General features: G+C 41.2%; 1 protein-coding gene across 10 annotated transcripts in view; it reads left to right on the top strand.

Moving 5' to 3' along the window:
* The window catches only part of MYOM1 (myomesin 1), a 179,609-nt gene that overhangs the window by 123,020 nt on the left and 34,273 nt on the right, over positions 1–22,316 (top strand). For all 10 annotated transcript variants that reach the window (XM_005587098.5, XM_065534075.2, XM_065534071.2 and 7 more), the window contains 3 exons: positions 6,328–6,454; positions 9,819–10,003; positions 13,963–14,077. In XM_005587098.5, coding sequence (XP_005587155.4) covers positions 6,328–6,454; positions 9,819–10,003; positions 13,963–14,077 — 427 coding nt within the window. The remainder of the gene's footprint in view (positions 1–6,327; positions 6,455–9,818; positions 10,004–13,962; positions 14,078–22,316) is intronic.

The raw sequence follows: 22,316 nt of genomic DNA, 5'->3' as shown, positions 1-22,316 counted from the left end.
AAGTGATCCACTCACCTCAGCCTCCCAAAGTGCTGGGATTGCAGGCATGAGCCACTGTGGCCGGCTGGGTTTTTAACTTTCAATGTCCAAATTACAGAGGATGAAGGGATATGGGCTTGCTGGCCAGACTCAGCTCACCACCTGTGAAGTGGCCCTTGTTATAGTCACTTGATGGCCACAAAGGGTGGCCTCACATGTGTTCTCCTCTACATGGGGGCCTCCACTGCTCAGGTCACATAAGGGAACCAGAACAGTCTCACTGTTGCTTTAGCTGATGACTTTCTTCTCTAGAGCTTCATCAGCTACATCCAAGCTACCACCTCTTAACACTCACAGAATCTCGTGCCATGAGGGTTCAGAGCAGGGTGAGGCCAGGGATGACACTTGCACCAACTCAACACCTTGCTCTTTCAATTTAACATTTGAAATTTATGAAATATCATACACATGCTGAGAATACATAAAACAAAATTGCATTTTTTTTTTTTTTGAGATGGAGTTTCGCTCCTGGCCTCAAGTGATCTGCCCACCTCGGCCTCCCAAAATGCTGGGATTACAAGCATCAGCCACTGCGCTTATACAAAATTGTATTTTTAAGATTCTTCCCTGTTAGTGCATGTGGCTATAACTCATTCTTTTTCATTACTGGGTGGTATGGTATTCCATTATGTGGTCATATCACAATATAGTCTTTCATTCAATTCTTATTGCTATTGGGGTATTTTTGCATTTTTAGCTACATCAAGCAACGTAGCTATGAACATTTTTGTATACATCTATCTGCTGGTACATAAGTGCACCAGTTTCTCTAGGTGATCACTTAAATGTCGAATGGCTGGGTTGGGGGGTCTGTTTATCTTCCTCTTTAATGGATAATTCCATACTGTCTTCTGAAGAGTGTGTGAGAATTCCCACCGCTCTGCATCCGTGCCAACACTTGGTCTAGTCACACATTTTCAGCTTTGACAGTCTGAGTGTCAAATGAGTTTGAACATCTTTTCCTATGTACACAGTCCATTTTAATATCCTCTTTTATGCCTGTTCAAGGTTTTTGCCCATTTTTCTGATGCCTTCTTCTTGACTTGCAAAGTTCTCTACATGTTATGAATAGAAATCCTTTGCAGGATTTCTTACATTCTGTAAGTCGCACACATCTTCTCTGACTTTAATTTTAACATCAAATTCATTGTAGTCAGATTTACTAACATTTGCTTTGTCCTTAGTGATTTTTGTGCCTTTTTGATGAAATGCCTTCTGTATTCCAAGATTGTGGAAATACTATAGTTGATTATATTCTAAAAGGTATACTATTTTGCCACTTACATTTCTGTCATTAATTCACCTTTATATTTGTATATGCTGTGAGTTAAGCATCAAAATTAATCCCCCCCACAGAGACATATTTGTCCCAGCATCATCTATTGAAAAGTTTGCCATCTGCCTGCTATTCTGCCAGGCTATCTGTATCATATATCATTTCCTTATATGCATGAGTCTGTGTTTGTACTTCCCATGCTGTTCAACTGGTCTGTTTGTCTAACAGCGGGTGAATACCACACTGATTTGGATATTATAGCTTTATAGGCCGGGCATGGTGGCTCACACTCGTAGTCCCAGTACTTTGGGAGGCCGAGCTGGGTGGATCGCTTGAGGTCAGGAGTTTGAGACCAGCCTGGCCAACATGGTGAAACCCTGTCTCTACTAAAAATACAAAAATTAGCAAGGAGTGGTGGCTCTCATGCGTAATCCCAGCTACTTTTATATGTTTTACTCAGGAGGCTGAGGCATGAGAATCACTTGAACCCGGGAGGTGGAGGTTGCAGTGAGCTGAGATCATGCCACTGCACTCCAGCCTTGATGACAGAGCGAGACCCTGTCTCAAAAAAAAAAAAAAAAAAAAAAAAAAATTATAACTTTATAGTAAAGTTGATGATTGGTAGATCAGGGTCTCCCAGTTTATTCTTTTTCCAGAGCTACTCTTAGCCCTTTGCACTTGATATAAATTTAAGTATTAGGGTCCCAAGTTCTACCAAAAAGAATAATAATAATAATAAGAAGAAGTAAGACAAAACAAAAGAAAGCAACAATAAAAAAAAGCTTACATTCAACCCAACTAAACCCATTAGAATTCTGATTGAGGATTCATTGAATCTATAAATAAATTAAGGAATAATTGACATTTTAAAAATATTGAACCTTCTAATCCATGAACATGTTATTTTTTCTTCATTTGTTTTGGTCTTTCAAGCCTCTCACTAAAGTTTTACGATTCTTTACAGAGGTTTGTATATCATTTGTTATTTTTTAATAGAGATGATATATTTCCAGTATATTTTTGTATCGGTTTTTATTGCTAGTAAAGAGAAATATAACTTTTATATATTGATTTCACATATAGTTACTATATATAGTCTTTTTTTTTTTTTTGAGACGGAGTCTCGCTCTGTCGCCCAGGCTGGAGTGCAGTGGCCGGATCTCAGCTCACTGCAAGCTCCGCCTCCCAGGTTCGGGCCATTCTCCTGTCTCAGCTTCCTGAGTAGCTGGGACTACAGGCGCCCGCCACCTCGCCTGGCTAGTTTTTTGTATTTTTTAGTAGAGACGGGGTTTCACCGTGTTAGCCAGGATGGTCTCGATCTCCTGACCTAGTGATCCGCCCGTCTCGGCCTCCCAAAGTGCTGGGATTACAGGCTTGAGCCACCGCGCCCGGCCATATATATAGTCTTTTGTTAAATTTTTAAAATAATTTGAATGTTACCTTTAAGTTCTCTTGGAGTCTCTCTATGTATAGTCGTATCATGTGCAAATAGTGGCAGTTTACTTCTTCATTTCCAAATTTTATACCTTTCACTTCATTTTCTTACCTTACTTTCTGCATAGCGACTTTCGCACAATATTGAATAAAAGTCGTGATGCTGGGGGCATGATGGCTCACACCTGTAATCCTAGCACTTTGGGAGCCTGAGGCAGTGGATTGCTTCAACCCAGGAGTTCAAGACCAGCCTGGGCAACATAGCGAGATACCGTCTCAAATTTTCTTTTTTTTTTTTCTTTTTTAAAGTGGTGATGTTGGTCATTCTAGGCTTGATAGTTATCTTAAAGGGAAATTTTTCAACATTTCACCATTAAATACCGTGTTGTGTGTTACAGGTGTTTTGTAGACATCTATTATCACTTAAAGGAAGTTTCCATCTATTCCCAGTTTGCCAACAGTTAATTAAAATTATCAAAAACATTTTTTGGGACTATTGAGAAGATTATATATTTTTTCCCTTTTATTTTAATTTGGTATATTCTTGTAATTGTCTAATGTTAAAACAACCTTGCATTCCTGGAATAAATTCAATTTGGAGACTATATATATACTCTGTTTCTATCACCTGGATCTTGTTTGCCAATTATCGTTTAGGATTTTTGCTTCTATGTTCATGAGTGAGATTATTCTGAGACTAGAATTAATTTAATACTGATATCCGACAAGGATAGTACAGGAAGGAAAAAATGCAGGATGATTTCCCTTTATTAAGATATAATTCACATACCATAAAATTCACTCATTTAAAATGTTGCTTTATGTATTTTGAAGTGATATTTTTAAATGGATACAAAGTGATTCTTTACCACTACTAATACATTTTACCTTAAAGTCTATATTGCCTGTTATTACTATAGATACACTAGGGTTTTGGGGTGGGGTGATGTTTGCATGGCATGTAACTTCTCATCCTTTAACTTTCTTTCTGTAACTTTCTGCTTTACATGTGTCTCTTAAAAATAGCACGGAGTTAAATTTTGTGTTTTCCTCCCTGACAGTCTTTGTCATTTGTTTGCTATTACTGATTACTTTTAAAAAAAATCTAATCATCTTATTTTGTGCTTTCTATTTGTCCTTTCTGTTCTGTTTCTTTCTCTTTTTTTTTTGAGACAGTCTCGCTCTGGTGCTGAGGCTGGAGTGCAGTGGCATGATCTTGACTCACTGCAACCTCTACCTCCTAGGTTCAAGCAATTCTCATGCCTCAGCCTCCCGAGTAGCTGGAATTACAGCATGTGCCATCACGCCTGGCTAATTTTTGTATTTTTAGAAGAAACGGGGTTTTACCATGTTGGCCAGGCTGGTCTCAAACTCCTGACCTCAAGTGATCTGCTCGCCTCAGCCTCCCAAAGTGCTGGGATTACAGGCATGAGCCACCACATCCGGCCTGTTCTGTGTTTCATTTTCTGTCCTTTTTTGATTATTTTTGACTCATTTTTTAAAATTATTCAATTTTTCCTTCTACACTACCTTAAAAGTTATAGATTCTGAGTTTCTTTGGTTTTGGTGACTGTGCAACTTGAAGTCTGAAATTATTTCATTTGTTTTACCCTTATCTCAGAAACAGAAGGGCCTTAAAAACTTTACCCCTTTACCTTTTTCCCAACTCGCATGCTATTGTGTTTTCATGTGTCTATGTTTTAATTCTTTTTAAAATCCAAACAGCAATGTTATTATTGTTTTATAGATTCAACTTACCAATATATTTGCCACTTTATTTGCTTTCAATTAAGTGCTTTGAAGATGTAATTCCACCATCTTCTGGCCTATTGTTGCCACTGACATTCAACTCTTGATCTGCTTGCTTGTTTGAGGGTAATTTGCCTTTTTTCTTGGACAGCTTTTGATATGTTCACTTTATCTTTGGTGTGCTATACCTAAAATACTATGGGTCTAGATGTGGGTTTTTAAAAAATATATCTACCCAGGATTTTAGGGGGAAGAGGATTTTTCATCTGTGGGTTAGATTTTTCGGAAGATCTTTCTAGAAAATTCTGTGTCTCACAAAATATTGTTGCTCCCTCATTTTCTCTCTCTCTGCACTTCTCCCAAAACTAATTAAACATATGTTTGATGTTCTCACTCTATCTTCCATGTCTGTTAATCAACTTTTCTCTCTTTCCCATTTTTGAGTCTTTCTGCATCATGTGCTGTGTAATTTCTTCTGACTTTCTGTCAGTTTACAAACTCTCTGTTCTTTTTCATCTGATATTCTGTTGAAAATGTCTGGCCGGGCGCAGTGGCTCACGCCTGTCATCCCAGCACTTTGGGAGGCCGAGGTGGGCAGATCACAAGGTCAGGAGATCGAGACCACGGTGAAACCCTGTCTCTACTAAAAATAGAAAAAATTAGCCGGGCCCGGTGGCGGGCGCCTGTAGTCCCAGCTACTCGGGAGGCTGAGGCAGGAGAATGGCGTGAATCCGGGAGGCGGAGCTTGCAGTGAGCCGAGATTGCGCCACTGCACTCCAGCCTGGGCGACAGAGCGAGACTCCGTCTCAAAAAAAAAAAAAAAAAAAAAAGAAAATGTCTATTTTTTTTCTTACTGTATTTTCCATCTCTTGTCAGTCACATTTTACATATTTTATAGTTTGCTGCTTCCTACAAATGTTTTTCACACTAATATATTCCGTCACTTCTATTTTGCAAATGTTTTAACATTTATTATTTTATCATGTATATTTACCCTCAACAACCCAATTCCTACTGAGTGACACAAAAAATATTAGGTTACTCAGTAAAGAGCAGAAACATTATGATAACTTGAGCATTTTGATTCCCAGCTTAGAACTCGTTTAAATTTCACCTGTACATGCCTTAGCTTTCTATTGCCACATAACAAATTACCACAGACTCGGTGGTTGAAAACAACCCACATTTGTTATATCAGTGTCCTTGAGTCAGGGCTCTGGGCACAGCGTCGCGGGGTCCTCTGCTCAGGATCTCACAGGGCTGCAATGCAGGTGTCTGCTGAGCCACATTCACATTGAGTTCCTCTTCCAAGCCCACTCCGGTTGTTGGCAGAATTCACTTCCCTGCAGCTGTAGGACTGACGCTTCCACTCCTAGATGCTGCCTTTCTCCAAATGTGAGTGGGTAGGCAGCTCTCAGTGTGACATTTACCTCCTCAAGGACAGTGGTACCATGTTTTTATTTAGGAGGGGCCCAAACCCCATTGTAAGAGTTCTTACCTGATGACATCAGGCCCATCCAGGACAATTTCCCTTTTGATTAACCTCAAATCAGCTGATCAGGGACCCTCATCTATAATATCTTTTCTCCTTTGCCATATGGGGTGACACAATCACAGGACTTGATCTCCCAATCCCTTTGCCACATTCTATTGTAGGCTACAAGGAGGTCACAGTTTCATCCACACCCAGGAGATTACAAAAGTGGTGTGACTCATTGATGGTCACCCTAAGATGTGTCTGACATGGAAGGTAAATAAATAAAATGTTCAACAAGTAGAAAAAAACAAACCTGGAACATTCACTATCTGTGATGTTGTCAATGTTGCAGATTAGCAACTTGAAGGAAAACATGGTGTATCAGTTCCAAGTGGCAGCTATGAACATGGCTGGGCTGGGCGCGCCCTCTGCAGTAAGCGAATGCTTCAAGTGTGAAGAGTGGACCATCGCCGTCCCAGGTAAACCACAGACACCGTGCTTCCACACTGCACCTCAGAATTTCCTCCAAGAGAACCTACAACCTGGAACGAAATTCAAAGAACTATATGGTCAACATTTAAGGGAAAAGAATTCTCTTGGCCCCTCGTGTTTACCTAAAATATTTTAATGATAATATTAAATAATAGATAGCAATGTAAAACTGAGTATAAATTCTTTGTGCTTGTGTTCCAAGTAAATCCTAGAGCCCTCACCGCTCAGCCTGTGTGAGGAGTAGGATTAACAGAGGCAGCTGGATTGAGTGCAAATGAATGTTTAAAAGGAATTCCAATCTTTGCTTTTGCTTCTGAAAGGCCACTTAAAGGTCATCTCATTTATATCCCACAGCAAAATGTCTCAAACACGTCTCCCTGCACTTATTTGTTCTCATATATTGTCACGCTGCTGGGAAGGTTCTCATTTATTAGCTCCCCAAAATCAATCCCTCCATACCCAAGCTACATGGCTTCTTGGGCTCTCCTCCCTCTTCTCAGCCCTTCATCATATCACACGGATAGATTTCATACACCTGTCTACGGTTTAAGGCTGACCTGTCTCCGCTTGCCTCTCGGCACTGACTTTTCCAGCCCTTTCTCTCTACACGTTTTCCAAACTCTGAACCAAAAGAAAGTTCCTGGAACCTGGCAAATACTGTCCTTCAGAGGTCATCATAGGGAGTGGTTGGGTGGGCAGGGAAGAAAGTGGGAAGTGGGGCGAGGATGGGGGTGAGGGGGAACTTACCTTGCTTATAACTCTTACAGAGCTATAAAGACAAAATGAAATAAAATAAAAATTGAATGCAAATTTACTAAGCCATTAAGATTTAAACTAGCAATAGTGAGGTATGTGGTGGGTGATTTTATGTCCCTGGTGCCACTCCCTTCCTCTGTTTGAAACCCTTTGCCCTTGAAGACCATCACGTTGCCTTTGCTGAACTCCTCTGTCAGGTGTGAATCACAAGATTCCAAGAGAAACTCAAGAGCAGTTCAGGTGCTCTCTCGACTTCTGCAAATAGAGAGAGAGAAACACTTTGCTCTTTGCTTGTAGTTCCTTGAGGCCAGATGGTATTTCTCAAGTCCTTTCTGCCACCTGCGTAAAAGTGGGTCTGTTTTCAGATTCTTGCAATTCCTGAGTAAAGTGAAATGCAATTGACTAGAGACTAAGAAATTCCAAGCAGGCCTGTAGAAATTTTTTTTGATCGAAAGTGATGTCGTTGGCTGGGTGCGGTGGCTCATTCCTGTAATCCCAGTTTTTGGGGAGGCTGAGGAGGCAGGGGGATTGCCTGGGCCCAGGGGTTCAAGACCAGGCTTGGCAACATAGTGAGGCCTCATCTCTTACAAAATGTTTTTTAATTAGCTGGGCATGATGGTGCACGCCTGTAGTCCCAGCTACTCAGGAGGCTGAGGCAGGAATCGGATTGCTTGAGCTCACGAGGTCAAGGCTGTGTTCATACCACTGTGTTCCAGCCTGGATAAGAGTGAGGCTCTCTCTTTAAAAAAAAAAAAAAAAAAAGCGATGCAATTGACAAAAAAAGGTTGCAGGTAAGCACTCTCAACTTAGAGAAAAAATGAAGGGGGCAGCCCCCCACCATCCTGACATCTTGGCTTCTCAGTCCCATCCTTGACTTACTGAGTCCTGTTAGGCAAGTCTCACTTCAAGAAAACCCTACGGAAGAAAACAGTAAGAATGTTTTGTCATCCTGTCTGACAGATGAAAAAACTGACACTCAGGTTAAACGATGCCCAGAGGGTGACAGAGGTAACAAGTAGCATAATTAGGGTAGGAAACTAGGTCTGCTTGTCCCTAGACTATAGCTGCTAGGAAATGACAGCATAGTTCCTTGTGTGTAAGGCAGGGATACTGCTCCCAATCTAGACGCCTCCCTGGGTTCTAAGGGTGACACAAGATCATGTTTATAAAAGCCCTTCGCAAAACAGAACATGCCACATTCGTGTGAGGTATTTGGCATTAAGATTTAAATACAGCTTTATACAAAACATCGGAAGGCAAGCATGACGCATATTTGTGGCCATGAAACCAAGGTAAAGGGTCAAACAAATATTGAACTATCAATTACAAAACACCAAAGCATGGCGTAACAGAGTATGTCCTTCTACAGGTTGGCTTTCAGGCTACTGTGAGTCACTTCAGGTGATTTTGATTGGTTGGCTAGATGTCAGTCATTATTTAAAAAACCAAAAAAAAAGAAAGGAAAAAATAAATGAATTTTTCACCTGCATAGCAGCTGGTGGTCATGCAAAGATACAGGCAATCGCTTAGTAGTTCTGATTTGCCAAGAGTGTGAATAGCATTCATACAGGCCACATTCTGGCTTTCTCCCTGCAGAGGGTTGTCAGGTGACTTGGCCTCGCTGAGCTTTCTGTTAATTGTCTTAAGGAAGAGAGAGAGAAATGAATGTAAGGTACCTGGCAGTATTTAGTGCAGATGCAGGCCCATAGGATTGATTGTATTTACTTTGGTAAAAGGATTTTGTAAACCATAACCTATCATTTGTTTTTACCCATTTGCGGGCTGCACATACTCTTTAGGGGGAAGATTTCCCTCTGATTGGGAGCGATGCTTTTTCCTTTGAAAGAGCCATTACTCCGTATATTCATATGCCATCAGATAGAGCTGCTTTCTTTATACTATTTGACATTAAGGGGAAATTTTAGGCTGTCACTCAAAAATTGTCTGAAACGGGGGGCCAGAAGTGATGGCTCCCACCTGTAATCCCAACACTTTGGGAGGCTGAGGCAGAAGGACCACTTGAACCCAAGAGTTCAAGACCAGCCTGGTCAACACAGCGAGACCCTATCTCTACAAAAACTTAAAAAATTAGCCGGGTGTGGTGGTGCACACTTGTAGGTCCAGCTGCTCAGGAGGCTAAGGTGAGAGGATCCCTTGAGCCCAGGAGCTCAAGGTTACAGTGAGCTACCATCACACCACTGCACTCCAGCCTGGGTAACAGGGCAAAACCCTGTCTCTAAAAATAAAAATTAAAAAATATGAATCTGCAGCTAAATCAAACTGTTTCAATAAAAGGTCTTTAAGACTAATGCAGGCCTGAGAACGGCCTGAAGGGAAGTTTTGGGTCCACCCTTTGAGAGGCACCTCAGAGTGGCCTTACCTGCCTGCCACCCTTAAAGGGACTCGGTGGGCTGATGTAGCAGTGTGGAAACGACAGGAAATGACCACAGAATACTTATTTTCTTGGGAATGCTAAATTTTGAAAAAAGAACACCAGTGTTAGATTAGCTTTAAGACTTACAAGTAGTTCTAAATGTGTGGAGACTTGAGTTTTCTATGTTCTGATTTCTCCTCATTCGCTTCTCTCTCTCTCAGGACCACCGCACAGTCTCAAGTGTAGTGAAGTCAGGAAGGACTCCCTGGTTCTCCAGTGGAAGCCTCCAGTCCACTCTGGGCGGACTCCAGTCACTGGTTACTTCGTGGATTTGAAGGAGGCCAAGGCCAAAGAGGACCAGTGGCGAGGGCTCAATGAGGCGGCAATTAAAAACGTATACCTGAAGGTAAGAGGATGCTCAGTTCTAGAGCTTCCCTGAAAAAAAAAAGGGGGGGGGGGAAATGGCTCTACTAATATTAACTTGAAAGTTAGCAAGATAAAACAGAATCTCTCTGCTTTGATCTGTTTCATATACTGGGCTCCTGGTAAGATTCCATTGGCAGAGGTTGGGGCTGGGAGAAGTTTCTGATGCTTGCAACAGTTTGGTTATATTTAACCTGAATTCCTTAGCACAGCTTTGAAACGCACGCAACAGCTCCTTCCTCTCTCCTTTCTCTCCTTGCCTCAACTTACCCACTACACGTTTTTGTTACTCATAGTCTTAAAACCTTACTGCTTACCATCCCCAAAAGGTGATTTTTTCATTCCTCTTTTTTCTGCGGGGGTTGATTTGAGGGTGCTGTTTTTATAAAGTTCACACCAGGAAGCCTGTGACTACTGGTCCTCTCAAGTCACTGCTGTCTCACGTTAGTTCCTCCCTCAGGCTGGTTCTCACATGAGCTCTCAGAGATTAGTGGAACAGGTTCGCTCACCCCCCTTATCCATGTCACTGCCTTTCAGGTTCCTCTAGCGTGCTCAATGAACCATTTCCTAACTCTGTCAACCAAACACTGTTCTGCCGTAGCCACCGAATCTCTCATTTGTACCAAAAGGAAATTTCTAAAGAACGTTTCCCCCTAGTGTTAGCAGTGGCATCTGGAGACCCTGACTCCCCAAGAGGGCCTCAGAAACTGTAGGAAATATGATTGCATGACTTACTACTTAGAATGAAATGTGACTGACTTCACCACAGTCACTCAGGATGTTACACACTGCGTTTGCACCGTCGTATCTTTTGGCAGCAGAGGTCATTGCCTATAAGGTGAGCTTTGGAAGATATTCAAAGTGTACCTGGCCAAAAAGATCTCTCCCTGACCTGCTTCATGAACTAAGTGCCTTCCGTCTGTCAGCCACTCTCCAGGGTTAGGGTATTTCCAGCCACTCTGAACTATGTAAATATATCCTCCAGGAGATACAGCCCATAAACCATTACACCCAACATGCCGTTAACTCAACTTAGCATATGCCGATCAGCAATCCAGCTTCTTGCAAAACTCTGAAGAGATAAGACAGGTCATCTTTTCATGAGGAAGAGAAAAGCTCAAGGAAGGACTGGAGCCTATGATGCTTTTGCTGTCAAGATGAGTCCAGAGGCCCCTGGATTCCAAGAAACCCCCAAAGTACAGTGTAAAATAAAGGTCGGGAACATCCTAGATGATGGTGGTAGGTGTATATGGCTGGAATGAAAATTTCCAAGTCTTCAATCTGCCACCATAGAGGATGCCAAGGGCCTGAGGTTTGAACTGACTCAGGTGAAACAAAACAAAGGTGAAAAAGCAAGCAAAAAAAAAAAAAAAAAAAAAAAGAAGTAGAGTTTAAATGTGTCAAAGAATGGTTAGTGTCACTCATTTTTAAAAAGAAAAAGAATAAAGGCAATTTTAAGAGAGAGAAAGAGACTGAGATCAAGTATGCCTAACAAACCTGGAAGCGAACTTCCATAAGGGGAGTTCTTACACTTTATCAACAGTTTTTCTAAAGTGAAAGTAATCTTTTTTATTTTTCTGATTATAAAACTAACAATTTGAATGAAAAATTAAACATAAGAAGCACAAAGAAGAAAGTAGGCCAGGCACGGTGACTCACGCTTATAATCCCAGGGCTTTGGAGGCCAAGGCAGGCAAATCTGGGCTTGAGCACAGGAGTTCAAGACCAGCCTGGGAAACATGGCAAAACCTTGGCTATAAAAAAAATACAAAAAATTAACTGGCCGTGGTGGCATGTGCCTGTAGTCCCAGCTACTCAGGAGGCTGAGGTGGGAGGATTGCTTGAACCAGGGAGGCGAAAGCTGCAGTGAGCTGTGATTGCACCACTGCACTCCAGCCTGGGCAACAGAGCAAGACTCTGTCTCAAAAAAAAGGAAAATAGATCTGCATCGATGATCTCGATTACATATTTGTGGTGCTGTTGAGGCCAGTGGTCATTGCCCCTGTGGTCATGGAAGAGTGGAGAGTGCCCCTGTCACCGCAGGGACCAGACACTGGAATGTGAATATACTGCCTGTACATGTTACAGAAATCTGACTCAGCCATATATCATCACCTAGGTGGCAGGTGCAGATGCGTCAGGTACCTGGTGATTACTCTATTTTTATTACAAGGAAATGTTTCTGTGTCGTTCTGGAAATCCACAGTTTCCTGACATTATTTCTAAACATAGAATTTAAATGTGTCAGACTCTATGCATTTAAGTTAAAGTTCATTTACAGAATAAAATCCATTTCAAAACTCCGTTAGTGCCAGTGAAGGCTATTACTACATAAATAGTGACATTCTGTTGTAAACACAATACAATTAGTTAGATTAAAAACCTAATAATTTAATATATACCTCATTTAAATACATGATCACAAACACTTCACCTAATTGAATGACTTTATTCTAACATTGTTTGATTTAAATCACATTTTGGATATTGGTCTCTATCACAACATTTTGGGGAAAAATTATGCCCTCTGTGTATAATAAATTCCTTCTTAAAACATAACATAGCTTTTAAAAGTCACATGTTTTTAATTTTAAAATGTTGATAAAACATTAACAGTATTGACAATAGAAATGAGATTGTTCAAAACCCTAAGAAAGTTACAAAAAATTAAGTGGGAAGCCAGGCATGGTGGCTCACTCCCATGATCCCAACACTGTGGGAGGCTGAGGTGGGAGAATTGCTTGAGCCCAGGAGTTTGAGACCAGCCTGGGCAACATGGTGAAATCCCGTATCTATTAAATTTTTTTTTTTTTTAGTTAGCCTGGTGTACTGGCACATGCCTGTGGTCCCAACTACTCAGGAGGCTGAGGCCGGAGGACTGCTTGATCCCAGGAGGTCCAGGCTACAGTGAGCTGAGATTGTGCCACTGTACTCTAGCCTGAGCAACAGAGTGAAACTCTGTCTCAAAAATACATATGTATACACACACACACACACATATATACACATATATACACACAGATGTGTGTGTATATATATATCTGGCTCACAGCCATATGTCATCACCTAGGTGGCAGGTGCATATGTGTCAGGTACCTGGCGATTGCTCTATTTTTATTACAAGGAAATGTTTCTGTGTGTATATATATATATATATGTGTGTGTGTGTATATATACACACGAAGTGGGACTGTCATACAAAAATAAATTATAAATGCTTTTTTTTTTTTAACAGCTCTTCGTAACTCTAGCTTAGTGGCACATATGTAGTGGATTCTCAGCACACATCTTGCTTATTAAAAACTTGGGGATTTAGAATTTTAGTACACTTTGATTATTCACAAATTATTCAAACTCACAATTGTGTTAATTTCGTGTCTATTTAGTAAGAAATAACTATATTAAATATACAGGAACAATTATTGTTTGTTTTGGTTCTACTAGTTTAACATGCTTTTAAACAAATGGAAAGTGTTTGCGATTCATGCTTTTAATTCTCCTCTTTTGCCAAGAATTTCATCTGAAATTATTCATGGAATATCTCAAAAGGATCGGGGGATAAGGTGACATATGCTATAATGAGCACTTTGTATTTTGTCCTTTTTACCAAAGAATGCAGTGGCTAACACATGTGACTCCTACGTACACTAGTCTGTTTCTGATGTTGGTAGCCACTAAATTAACTAAAACGGAGAAACATCAGCGTGAGAATGGATATTGGAAACTCCTCTCTATCTACAGATGGTCCAGAGAGAAGATCATCTGCAGCTAAAGTCACCTGCTTAGTGTTTGACAGAATCAAGTCTAGACCACAAGTCTTGTATACCTGGTGCTAGGTCACTAAATCATTACTACAGAGGAAAACAGCCCCATCTGTTTAAATGACATAAAACGGCCACTGCTTCATCAAACACCCATTGCTTCTACACCTACTTCTACCAGGTTCGAGGCCTCAAGGAGGGCGTCAGCTACGTGTTCCGTGTTCGAGCCATAAACCAGGCGGGAGTTGGGAAGCCGTCTGACCTTGCTGGCCCTGTTGTGGCAGAGACCCGTCCAGGTGGGCTTTCACCTGTTCATTAAAACTAATCCTATTTGTGTGAGATACTGAACTAACGTTTGGCCTTTCTGTGCTTTCCCCCAATTTTCAAAATCATCAATGTGTACTATCTGAATGTAATTGATAAGTAATGATCTTAGAACATGACAGTCATTCGTCCCATCACAGGCACCTCGGGACAGGGTTGAGCCAGGTTTGATGTAGTCTAGGGGCTGTTCTGATGCGCATCTAAAAACACGGAAGTTCTTGATCAAGTTAGGCTTCCTGGACCAACTGTTCCCCGCATTCATTCCTGGAATGTTATTCCTATTACACCCTGGCCATTAAGTCTCCTAAGAATATTTTCCCAATCATAGGGGAAGCTAGAGCAGCCCAGTTAGTGGGCACAATCCTTAAACAAAAGTAGGATTTATGTAATTGTGGCTATTATGTTTAAACCAGAGGTCAGCAAACTTTTTCTGCAGAGGGCCAGGTAATATTTCTCACTCAAAAGCCCTGTGGTCTCTGTCACAACTTCTTAACTCTGCCATGACACAAAAGAAGCCATTGAGGACACATAAACAAATGAGCATGACTGTGTTCTAATAAAACTTTATCATGCACATTATATACATTATATAATATGATGTGCTATATGCATTCTAAAATTTCAATCTTGTATAATTTTCCTGTGTTTTAAAATAGTAATCTTCTTTCAATTTTTTCAACTATTTAAAAATATAAAAACCATTCTTAGCTTGCAGCCCTTACAAAAAGAGGTAATGGGCCAGATTCAGCCCACGGGCCATAGTGTGCTGATCTCTGGGCTAAACTAACAGTGGTCCCAACTGAATGGTTTATAGATTCGAGGCAGCCCTCATTTCCCAGTTTCAAAGATGCCATGATTACTAGAGAAGACAGTCTTGCCCTTTCTTATGAGAACAAAGTTTGCTGTGTTCACTGTCCAACTAGTTTCAGATCATTACATAATGATTTTTTTTTTATCATTTAACCTGTAAGCTATCATATATTTCAGTTCATTAAAGTTGTGTAAAGGAAAGCACCAGAGGCCAGGCACTGTGGCTCACGTCTGTAATCCCAACACTTTGGGCAGCTGAGGCAAGAGGAGTTCGAGACCAGCCTGGGCAACTTGGCAAAACCCCACCTCTACAAAATTTTTAAATTAGCTAGATGTGGTGGTGAGTGCTTGTAGTCCCAGCTACTTGGGAGGCTGAGGTGGGAGGATCACTTGGGCCTAGGAGGTCAAGACTGCAGGGAGTCATGTTTTCACCACTGCCTTCTAGCATGGGCGACAGAGTGAGACCCTGTCTCAAAAAAAAAAAAACCAGCACTGGAAATGAGAGATAATAAAGTATGTCACTTTGAAGACTCGGAAGGGTAAGGGCTGAGGGTGGTGTGGATGATGAAAAATTACGTACTGGGTACCATGTGCATTTTTGGGGGGTGATGGATACCCTAAAAGCCATGAGTTAACCACTATTCCATCTGGGCATGTAATGGAATTGCATATATGCCCTATACATTTGTACAAGTTTTTAAATCACCCAATTATATTAAATTTATATTCATTCTAGTACAAGCACTTTTGCTTTAATCTGTCCCTGTTTTCAGGCTGAAATAAACAAAGAACAGATACAGAATGTAATATTTATTTTTCTGATGAGAAAAGAATGTAAATATAGAAAACTACTTTCACTGCATATTACTTCAAAATAATATAAAATGAACCCTTTGAGAAAATATCTTTCCCTTTCATCCTATTTCTTCATAAGCTGTTTTCAGCTAGTCTTAGAACTACTCTCTGGACGTGGGTCTGACAAAAGTCGCCTTCTTAGACAAAAGTGTGGTAGGTGTCTGTAAGAAGTACCACACTGCATGTAAATAACCTTTGCAAAATTTCATGAGAAAACAGAAAAATGCTAGGAATGTATACACCAGGTAAAAGGTAACACACAAAGACACCAGAACACATATTCCTATAGAAATCAAACCCTTCAGCTGACAATTGTGTGGATAGTAAAGGTGCCAAATGGACACCTCCAAGGACCCAAGGGCAGAGTTTGCTCTCAGAACAACGTAGATTGCTACACAAGTAAACTCTTAATCTAGTCAGGGCTACATCAAAAGCACCCTGGAAGCCATGGGTTCCAAATATGATTGTTAAAAGAACTTAAATCAATTTCTTATTTTCTCATCTATAGCCTCAGAAAGGCAGGTGACGGGCATGACATTAACAGAGCTATCACTAGGGAAATTTTGCCACCAGAAAAGGATCTGCTGGTGACCTCCTGGGTGAGACTTTTGTTTCACTGACTTGGATTAAGGAACCAAAAGTCATTTGCATGCCATTCCATTCCCAGACTCGAACTACAGACAGCTGCAACACTGATACGCTAAGCAGCACCCTGTTAACCCCTGGACAAACCACTGGCTCACAGCCTAGAGAAGAACGCTGGATACACAAAGTCCAAATGGAATCCCATGACATCTGAGCCTGTTTTATATGCAGTAGACACACACTCATTATTGTCACATGTATTTCTTGAGCTCCTACTGTGTCAGGTGCCATTTGGGTCCCAGAAATAATATGACATCATCACTGCACACCGGGCTTGCAATCTAATGGAAAAGACAGTATTTACAGCACAGGATGGTGAGAGCTAGGAGAGGTGCTCATAAAAGATTTCTATAGCCGAATAGGCTATAACTAGGTAGCAAGGTTTTATAAGTCCCTATAAAAGCTTTATACATAGCCTAAAATTTTCTGTATGTATTCGTTCTATTAGATATCAACATATTACTTTTACCGACTTTATTTCTTTTATGTTAGAATACATGGCAGGGGAGCATGTTATCAACTTCAAGATTTGGGATGTGAAACTTGGATTGCTATTTCAGAAGAACAACTTTTGGGGGGATGCGTTGTTAAAATTTCAGTTAGAAAACAAAGCTTATCTTGTAATAGCAAACCACAAATACATCTAACAAGATACTTTAAGTGTAATTTGAATTCCACTTTAAAAGTTAACTTAATCTCCTGGGGTTGGTAGGATCACCGGTCTCCCTTTGAAGTCAAAGAATACGTTGCAAGTGGATGTATTCTTGTCTATTCGTGCTGGGAGTAAGAATCCAGATAATGAACTGAGTGTGTCATGCTTTACCAAGAAATCCATTAGCTAAAAAAGTCTGTAAAAGAATGGAATAAAACATACTTAATGTGGATGAGTTGGCACATAAAAAAGGATGGTCTCTCCTTGATATTAGATATTTTAAAAACAGCAGCTGTGGCTGATTGCATCAGGCCTGGGGTGGAGGTGAAGGCCAGGTGAGCCAGATCAGATGGAAGACAAGAGAGAGACCTGCCAAAGCCTGGAAGGTGATCTGGAGGGCACCATCGCTGGCAGTACAGACCGCAGGTATTCTTACCAGAGAAACCGAGCAGCGGGCAGGAGAATCAGGTGGTGGGCTGGGTCCCAAGCAACAACTGGATGATGGAAGTTAGCTTGGTCACAAGGAGCAAGGCAGGTTAGGAGAAAGCATTACCAGAAGGAATGATGAGTTGAGATTGAGTTGATAACCTACTAAGCAAGAGCTCGTTACAATCCCAGTGTCTAAACACTGGTTGGTTCCAGAGCCTGCCAGGAATGAGAAGGCAAATGTGTGCTCAGTGGTCAAGTGGTGACGTCATGAAGTGAAGGATTCTAAAGCAGGAAGCCAGACTAACTTTAAAAGATGAGCTCAGCTGGCTCATTTGGAGAACTGCGCTTGGCCAGGTGCATTGGCTCACACCTGTAATCCCAACACTTTGGGAGCCTGAGGCGGGTCGATCATGAGGTCAGGAGTTCAAGACCAGCCTGGCCAAGATGGTGAAACCCCGTCTCTACTAAAAATACAAAACAAAATAGCGGGGTGTGGTGGTATGCACCTGTCATCCTAGCTACTCGGGAGGCTGAGGCAGGAAAATCGCGTGAACCCAGGAGGCAGAGGTTGCAGTAAGCCAAGATTGAGCCATTGCACTCCATCCCAGGCGACAGTGTGAGACTCAATCTCAAAAAACTCAAAAAAGGAAGGAAGGAAGGAAGGAAGGAAGGAAGGAAGGAAGGGAGGGAGGAAGGGAGAAGGAAGGAAGGAAGGAAAGAAAGAAGGAAAGAAAGATTAAAAAAAGAAAACTGCACTTGTATTTGCTCGCTAACTGATCTCTTTCATCTGCTAGGACCGTAGTTCTCAACCTTGCTTGTACATTAGAATCATATGAGGAATGTTTTCAAAATACTGCTATCCAGACTCAACTCCAGACCAATTAAATCAGGATCTTTAGGGCTGATGGGATGATGACAGAAGATCAGATATTCTTAAAAAAAAAAAAAAAGAATCTTAGGCTGGGTACCTGAACATAGACTTACTGCTGTTTGTTCGTTTACTTAGCAATTTGGGTAATTCCAGTGTGAAAACAGGCTTGTGAACTGTACATTAGACCATAGCTCCCCAAAATAGGAACTGCATCTTTTCTCTACATGTGCTGAGAGTCTAACATAGTACCAGGTATATAGTAGCTAATTTATTAAATGAAAAAGTAATGAATAAGTAGCATGTTTGCCAGTGAGTGTGACTCTGTCTTGAAGCCTCAGTGTGTGCACTTCACCCTAACTGTCTTGTTCTGCCTGCCCTGGTTATGATGGGTGAGCTGGGAAAGAAAGTCTGGTGGAGGCTCCGATGTGGGCATGAGGCTGAATGGTCAGACTCCAGTCCTCGTCTGAAACCCAGGGCAGCTCAGTACTACACGTGACCAATTACATTAACTCACTTTCCTCTGCTTCTATTCTGTCCCGCTCTTCAGTTTTTTAAACATCACCACACACACACACCATGGAGAACAAATAATTAAAGCTTATAAAAGTGATATATTCATGCTCATGTAAAACACTTTATATGAGAAAGAATTATATCAGATTACAAAATGTGTAGGAAGGTTAACAGTTTACTGTGATTTTATTTAAGCTTTTAAATGTTATTCTTTATTATCATTTTTTTCAGGGAGGAGAAAGAAAAGTGGGATGAAATGAGTTAATTTCCAAATAGTTCATTTTAGTCCTGAGCCACACTTGAACCCATTAGGATACCGGGAGTTCTGGGCAAGCCTTGGAGGGACCATGGGAATTCTGTCTTGGCCCTGTAATCCCAACACTGTGGGAGTCCAGACAGGAGGGTCACTCGAGCCCAGGAGTTGCAGACCATCCTAAGCAACATAGTGGGACCTGTCTGTACTAGAAAAGAATAGGAAAGAAACAATAATAGTAATGTAAAATGAGATCTGTTACAAACAATGATCTCTGTGTCTATATGAAGGATTTGCTTAGGTTGAGTAGCTGACTAGTGACAACTCTTCTTAAATCCTTTTTAGGTAACAACACAACAGCTCTCTCACGTTCTATACCTCAGTCTCCTGAGATCTTAGTTAAGTTCTTCATATTCATGAACAGGTTAAAAGGTTGTTTCTGAGAAAATCTAAGTTATGCCAAATTTTGGTCCACTTTTCCAACCCAACTTTGTGGGAAAGCGGGATGGCCTCTCATCTGGATAAGAATAGCTACAAGGACTGCTTTACTTTGATAGCAGAACATCAGACTTGCTTCCTGCCCATTAATTATCGGAACCACATCCCTCAATCAACTTGAGAGAATATGCCTCTTTAGGCATTGCTCAGAGTTCAACCATTAATTAATTGACAGGAGCTCAGCTCTTGGAAAAACCTCAGCTAAGTTGTGGGATATTCTAAAGAGAAAATTTGGCTAGGTACGGTGATTCACACCTGTAATCCCGGCACTTTGGGAGGCCAAGGCGGGCAGATTACCTGAGGTCAGGGATTTGAGACCAGCCTGGCCAACGTGGGGAAACCCCATCTCTACTAAAAATACAAAAAAAGTAGCTGGGTGTGTGGCAGGCATCTGTAATCCCAGCTCCTCAGGATGATAAGGCAGGAGAATCACTTGAACCTGGGAGGCAGAGGTCACAGTGAGCCAAGATCACGTCACTGCATTCCAGCCTGGGCAACAGAGCAAGACTCCATCTTAAAAAAAAAAAAGGAAAAAGAAAGGAAAATTTGAGGAGGACGTTATGGGTAGACTTTTCTCTCAGGCTTCTTCTGTGATATTGTACCAAGTTAATCTCCACAAGGCACTATCTGGTGGGTTAGCCTGGGGCATGTTAGAAATTCTGAAATGCTGTCATTGGCTGGGTGCGGTGCCTCACGCCTATAATCCCAGCACTTTGGGAGGCCGAAGAAGGTGGATCATGAGGTCAGGAGTTCGAGACCAGCCTGGCCAACATGGTGAAACCCTGTTTCTACTAAAAATACAAAAATTAGCTGGGTGTGGTGGTCCACACCTGTAATCCCAGCTACTTGGGAGACTGAGGCAGGAGAATTGCTTGAACCCAGGAGGTGGAGGTTGCAGTGAGCTGAGATCACACCACTGCACTCCAGACTGGGTGACAGAGCAAGACTCCATCTCGAAAAAAAAAAAAAAAATGCTGTCATTGCTTTGTAGGCTAATACATCAGCTTTGGTTTTGCTAGGGCATCTATAAAGAGAATCATCCATTTGAGCATCATGTATCTTTTGTTAAATTGCAATCGAATTTTTTGTCTGCTATGTACAGGACCCTTATTTAATTAATTCTTTAATTCCTCAAAAAAATTGTCAAGGAGGAGATCCAGCTTCAAACTCTGAGTATAAAAGTAAGTAGGAAACCCACTGCCACTAGAATATTTTCTTTGTTAGTGTAATCGCCCCTTAGGTTATCCCTTCCCACTGCATAGACAAAATCAGTCCACTGCGACCGCAGCACTGCAGTTGAGAAAGAGTTTAATTGACATGAGGCCAGCTGAAGTGGGAGACCTAGAGTTGTCGGTCAAGTCAGTCTCCCTGAAGGCTCAGAGCTTCTTTGAATAAGGGCATTTTTTAAAGAGTGACTTAGAAGACCAAGATGCCTATAATGGGAAAGTAAATTGAGTCCCAAGTCAGGAGTCTGGGTGGGGTCAGTCTTAAAAACATCTAAAAGAAAACAATCTTAGATTCTACAATACTGATGTTATCTATGGGAGCAACTGGGAAGCTTACAGATCTTGTGACCTCTGGTCACATGGCATCTAAGCAGTAAGGGATAATAGAAACTACACCTGTCTTGTAACCTCTCATTAGTGGTTTCAGCCCCTGAACAGAGAGGAGGACTATTACCATTCTTGCTTTCAAGTTAAACTATAAACGAACCTTCTCCCAAAGTTAACTTAGCCTATGCTCAGGAATGACCAAGGGCAGCTTGGAGGTCAGAAACAAGATGAAGTCAACTATGTCATAATTTTGCAAAGGCTGTTTCATTGGTAATTTGGTTTCCTCTCACCTCTTTATCAAAATGTTGGTGTTATACTTTAGCTTTAACAAGACAGTTTCCGATAAAATAAATGTCATAATCTTAAACTGGCATTTATCTTTTAAAGCTGTTTTTTTTTCATCTCAATCCAGTCCCTGGCATGTGTAAATATGTAAGGGAAATATAAAAGACATATGTAGAATTTAACCCTATTCTCAATAAACTAAACGACCAGTGCAAGTTTTTGAAAAATGAAAATCCAATCAAATAATCCTCTTAACCAGTTTTAATTTTTAAATCTGGCCGGGTGCGGTGGCTTACGCCTGTAATCCCAGCACTTTGGGAGGCCGAGGTGGGCGGATCATGAGATCAGAAGATTGAGACCATCCTGGCTAACACGGTGAAACCCCCTCTCTACTAAAAATACAAAAAAATTAGCCCAGCGTGGTGGCACGCGCCTATAGTCCCAGCTACTCTGGAGGCTGAGACAGGAGAATCACTTGAACCTGAGGCAGAGGTTGCAGTGAGCCTAGATCGCGTCACTACACTCCAGCCTGGGCAACAGAGTGAGACTCTGTCTCAAAAAAAAGAGAAAGAAAGAAAAGAAAGTTTTAAATCTTAAGTGCCAAATATAGTTTAAACAGTTTTTGTTTCCTTTATTGTTCATTTATTTAGTAAGTCCACCAGTAGCACCCACAATTATGTGTGCATAAGTTGAAGAAATGCTCATGCCTCTCTTTTCTACCCACTACAAATATTGCTTATGATATACTGATTTGACATAATTAATCAAGAAAAGCTTCACAGATAAGGGAAACTCTCAGATACTGATTGATATTATAGCTAATCCTTACCTATTTGGCTCTCTCCTA

This window comes from Macaca fascicularis, chromosome 18 (assembly GCF_037993035.2).
Source record: "Macaca fascicularis isolate 582-1 chromosome 18, T2T-MFA8v1.1".
Classification (NCBI taxonomy): Eukaryota; Metazoa; Chordata; class Mammalia; order Primates; family Cercopithecidae; genus Macaca; species Macaca fascicularis.
Note: the sequence above shows the minus strand (reverse complement) of the source record. Positions and strands in the feature narration are given on the sequence as shown.